Source organism: Lucilia cuprina, chromosome 4, assembly GCF_022045245.1.
Source record: "Lucilia cuprina isolate Lc7/37 chromosome 4, ASM2204524v1, whole genome shotgun sequence".
NCBI lineage: Eukaryota > Metazoa > Arthropoda > Insecta > Diptera > Calliphoridae > Lucilia > Lucilia cuprina.
The window spans coordinates 13,180,078-13,184,176 of NC_060952.1; the positions used below are offsets into that span (position 1 = coordinate 13,180,078).

The 4,099-nt window shown below is 27.3% G+C and overlaps 1 protein-coding gene across 2 annotated transcripts; it reads right to left on the reverse strand.

Moving 5' to 3' along the window:
- Window positions 1-1,185: 1,185 nt before the first annotated feature.
- Window positions 1,186-3,531, reverse strand: LOC111681602. Of its 2 annotated transcripts, none has more exons than XM_046948742.1 (3): window positions 3,270-3,531; window positions 2,299-3,057; window positions 1,186-2,243 (listed from the first exon to the last, which is right to left on the reverse strand). In XM_046948742.1, exons 1-3 carry the CDS (start codon window positions 3,285-3,287, stop codon window positions 1,542-1,544), a joined length of 1,479 nt encoding a protein of 492 aa, XP_046804698.1. In that variant the 5' UTR covers window positions 3,288-3,531; the 3' UTR covers window positions 1,186-1,541. The 2 variants fall into 2 exon arrangements, with proteins under 2 accessions (XP_046804698.1, XP_046804699.1); XM_046948743.1 differs by having other exon boundaries at window positions 1,186-2,228; window positions 3,270-3,515.
- Window positions 3,532-4,099: the final 568 nt, after the last annotated feature.

The window sequence follows — 4,099 nt, forward strand, 5'->3', positions numbered from 1 at the left end:
ACAATAAAATCAAAATTGAACAACCGACTGAAACATTTAATGCTATGCAATATACCCTGCTCAAATTGGATTTAAGTGGTGATCTAAATGATCCAACTAATTTACAAACACTGCGCAAGTAAGTTAAAAATTTGACATTCTTTACATCAAAAAAAGTATTTTTATTCATTTGTAAAAAGTATGACCAGAATGAGGAATATGCGTTCATTATCCATGTCACGTATGAGTTCAACTTCTATAGGACCCGACGACTTTAAGGATTTTGGTGTTGAATTAGAAGATTTGCAAATAACACGAGCACAATTATCGAATATACAAGCGCATGCTTTCAAACATGTGAGAGGATTAAAGCGTATAGATTTTAGTGAGAACTCAATATCGAGTATTGAAAATGATGCTTTTGATGAGGTGCGCTTTAACATTTAAAATATAAGTACAAATAAATATCTGAAATTTTTACAATTTTAGATTGGCCACTCGTTGATTTCTCTAAAAATTGCACATGGCTTTTCGGGTACAGCACTGCCTTCGGAACCTTTGCGTCATTTGACTTCTTTACAGGAACTAGATATGAGTAATAATAAAATACAAAGTATGAGTGATACCAGTTTTCATTTTCTAAAGAATTTAAGACTATTGGAGTTACACGATAATCGTATTGAACAAGTTATGAAAGGGACTTTCCAGGTATTTAAGACAAATTATAATAATACTGAGTAACAAAATGTATATTTGAAATGTTGATGTTTTATAATCCATAATCAAATATTATCTTAAATTTTTCATGTTACACAGTATTTATGGAAATTTTGTTTTCGTTCTTTTAAATACTTGTTTCGCTTCTTTATTTGTCAGGGTGATATACATTCGAAATTAGAGGAGATTTCCTTACGTTTTAATCATTTAGCACAAGTTTCCCAGCATACCTTTTTCGATCTAGAGGTGAGTTTTGTAAATGTGTAAAAGGTTTATTTTTGTGTTTTCTTAAAATATATTGTATAAATTTTTGCAGGCTTTAAGAAAACTACATTTGGATGATAATAAAATCGAGAAAATAGAACGTCGTGCATTTATGAATTTGGATGAATTGGAGCATTTAAGTTTACGTGGCAATAAACTTAATAACTTAGCAGAAGAATCATTTCAGGTAAGCGTTTTATAAAATCTGATATAAATTATGCGATAAATTATGATATCTAATTTCACTTTATTTATGTAAAATGTAAATAATGTTTAAATATTAATTACAAAAATATTACTAATATTTAAAATCTAATTCAAATGTATTTATTAAATACTATTTAATGATGAATTTTATGTAAATATGTATGAAAGTAAAATTATAAATAATACTAAATGCAATTTTAAATACTATGGTATGAATAGGAAAATCTCAAGCTTATTGCTTTATATATTTATGAAATTGCAAAAAAAATTTAAATTTAAATTACATAATAAGTTCTATGCATTAACATGAGTTTTGTTTATAAAAAATCATTTTAAATGATGACTCTAATAAAAATGTATAGCGCAAATTAAAATTAATTTATATTATGAACAAACATCGCATGTAATTCATATTCTCGAGTGTTGGAAAAATTTTCATTACATATAAAACACTGGCGAGGTTCTTGTGTCTCAGCAAGTTCCGAATTATCCATAGGCTCTGATTTTATTGTTGGCACCAAAGGTGAATTCGTATAGTCATTATATTGTAAATCATCAAGATTTGTATTATGATTGTAATTTTCCGTAATATGTTCGGACTTAAAGGCGGGCATTATTACTTCGGGAACAATCATATTGTCATCTTCATTTGGATCAGATGTTGAGGTCATAGATCTCTGACTTGATTGGCGGTCATTGTTTGGATAATTTGTTAGAAAATCATGACGTTTTTGTACAATTTTCGTTTTAATGCCACGTAGAGGACCATTTTTCATAATGACACGATAAGCCGGCCTAGGAAGTTTCATATGTAAAAAATTTGTTGTTGCTGAAGACGGTGTATTAGAGTTGACATAACGAAAATGACTAGTAGAAGGCTGAGTCATGTATTCATCTCGTGTATTATAACTGTCCATAGGTGTAGTTAGTGCAATAATAGGTTCACCATAACGAATGGGCGGTTTATGTTTGCGCATGTGAGAATTACTGGATCTAAAGTTATCGAAAACTTTGTGGCAAATTTTGCATGTAATAGTACCGTCATCATTTTTTGTGCATGACTGTAAAAGAAATTGCTTATTAAGCAGTTTTGTTGTTGGAAGTAATGGATTAAATAAAATATTTACTTACTTTTGGTGGAGGCTTTTTATAAGTTCTACTTTTTTGTTTTGCGGTGGTATATTTAAATATTGGTATGGGAAATTCCACAGGCTTAATGGAAGCCGTTTGACAAGCCATATACCCACGTGCAACACTGCGATAACTTATACCATGAACTGTGGTTACATGTTCTCTTAACATTTTCGGCGAATGTGGATACTCTTTGCTGCATACCAAACAATAGAATTCACATTCACCGCCAGACCAGTGCTGCAAAATCTCCTTATTATCTTTAAATATACGCCAACAATTAAGACAACGTATACATTTGTTATCGTTGATGGTAATTAGACGACCACGCCTTGATTGCTTGGGTAATAAACGTTTTTGGAAAACTTTATTTACTCTTACTTTTAAATGTATTAATTGATGTTGTGCTAATATTTTCAAATTGGAAAATTTCTGTTTACAATAATTACAAGTTACAATATTGGTACTTGTTTCTTCAGCAGTATCGGTTAAATCTATTGATACACTGGTTGCGTCTAGTTTAATATCGGTTGTTGTGGGTGGAACTTTTATACGTTTGATAGTAAAACCATTCGATTCCAATTTGGTTTGTATATTTTTAACAACATTTTCATTAATGTTTATTTTATTACTTGTATTGATTATGTTTTGAATGGGTATTTCTATTGATGGACTCATTAGTAATTTGGTCAATTGTAAGTTTTTTATGTCAATATTATATGACTTTTTAATGGATTCTTTTGTAGTTTTCGAGCAATTCTAAAATCAAAATAAAAATTTTTTGAAAAAAAATTAATTATTCTTCTCTTATAATTTTAAGAGGTATTAGATAATAGTGTGACATTTATTAATAATAATTTCGATAACTCGTCATATTTTTTTTCAAAAATGCCTCTACGAGTGCTATATTTGTATTTTTAAAAAGTATCCTCTCCATTGATATAAGTTTGTATGTGTAATATGTTGTTTACCTTGTTTTTTCGCATCATGATTTAATAAAATCGGAATACCCATTTATAAGTTTATTTCCTCTGTGTTCTAAACTACTGGGTAATGTTAATAGTTAAAATAATAGATTATTTAACAGAAAATGTTGAGTATCAACAGAATTCTTATTATTTCTGTCTGTTTTTAAAGTTATTAACATATTTATGTTAACTATCAATTGTACCCTGCAAACATTTGTTTTGAAATCTTATTTTTTATCAATACATAAAATGTTTTGAAATGATCCATGTAAATTCTAATTAATTTCGAATTTTTGTATTAGTTTTCTTAACATGTACTTATCAATGAACAATATAATTGTCATTATACAAATTATATTAATACTGATAATTTCAGTTAGTATACTATTATTTTCGTTCTCGCTTATCATTATGTTATATATACACGAATCAGTTCAACTTCAGTAAGAAAATCATTCATACACTGAAAATAATCCATGCTCAACTTTACGAAAAAAATTTCGTAACTTATATTTTCGTAATATTAACAAAAATTTCGTGTATAATAAGAAATATTATTTAATAAAACCCTTTTCTATTTTTACGAAAACTTTTCGTAATATTTTTTCTTAAATTTTAGCGAAATTAAACATAATGATATTAATTACATATGATTAAATAAAACTACAACATTTTTATAAATTTTAAGAAAATGTATAATATTATGTATTCTTGAATTATTTTCTTTAAAAAATTCGTATGGAGAATAATTTTGAACTAAAATTAGAAAATTTATTTTAAAATGAACAAAAATGTTTGAATAAATTAATATTTCGTAAATTTTACCATATTTA

Excerpts from the sequence above, each read along its gene's own strand:
- LOC111681602 (XM_046948742.1), bottom strand. Across the intron at positions 2,244-2,298 it reads ATAAAAAGCCTCCACCAAAA|CAATTTCTTTTACAGTCATG; the intron begins GTAAGTAAATAT and ends CTGCTTAATAAG.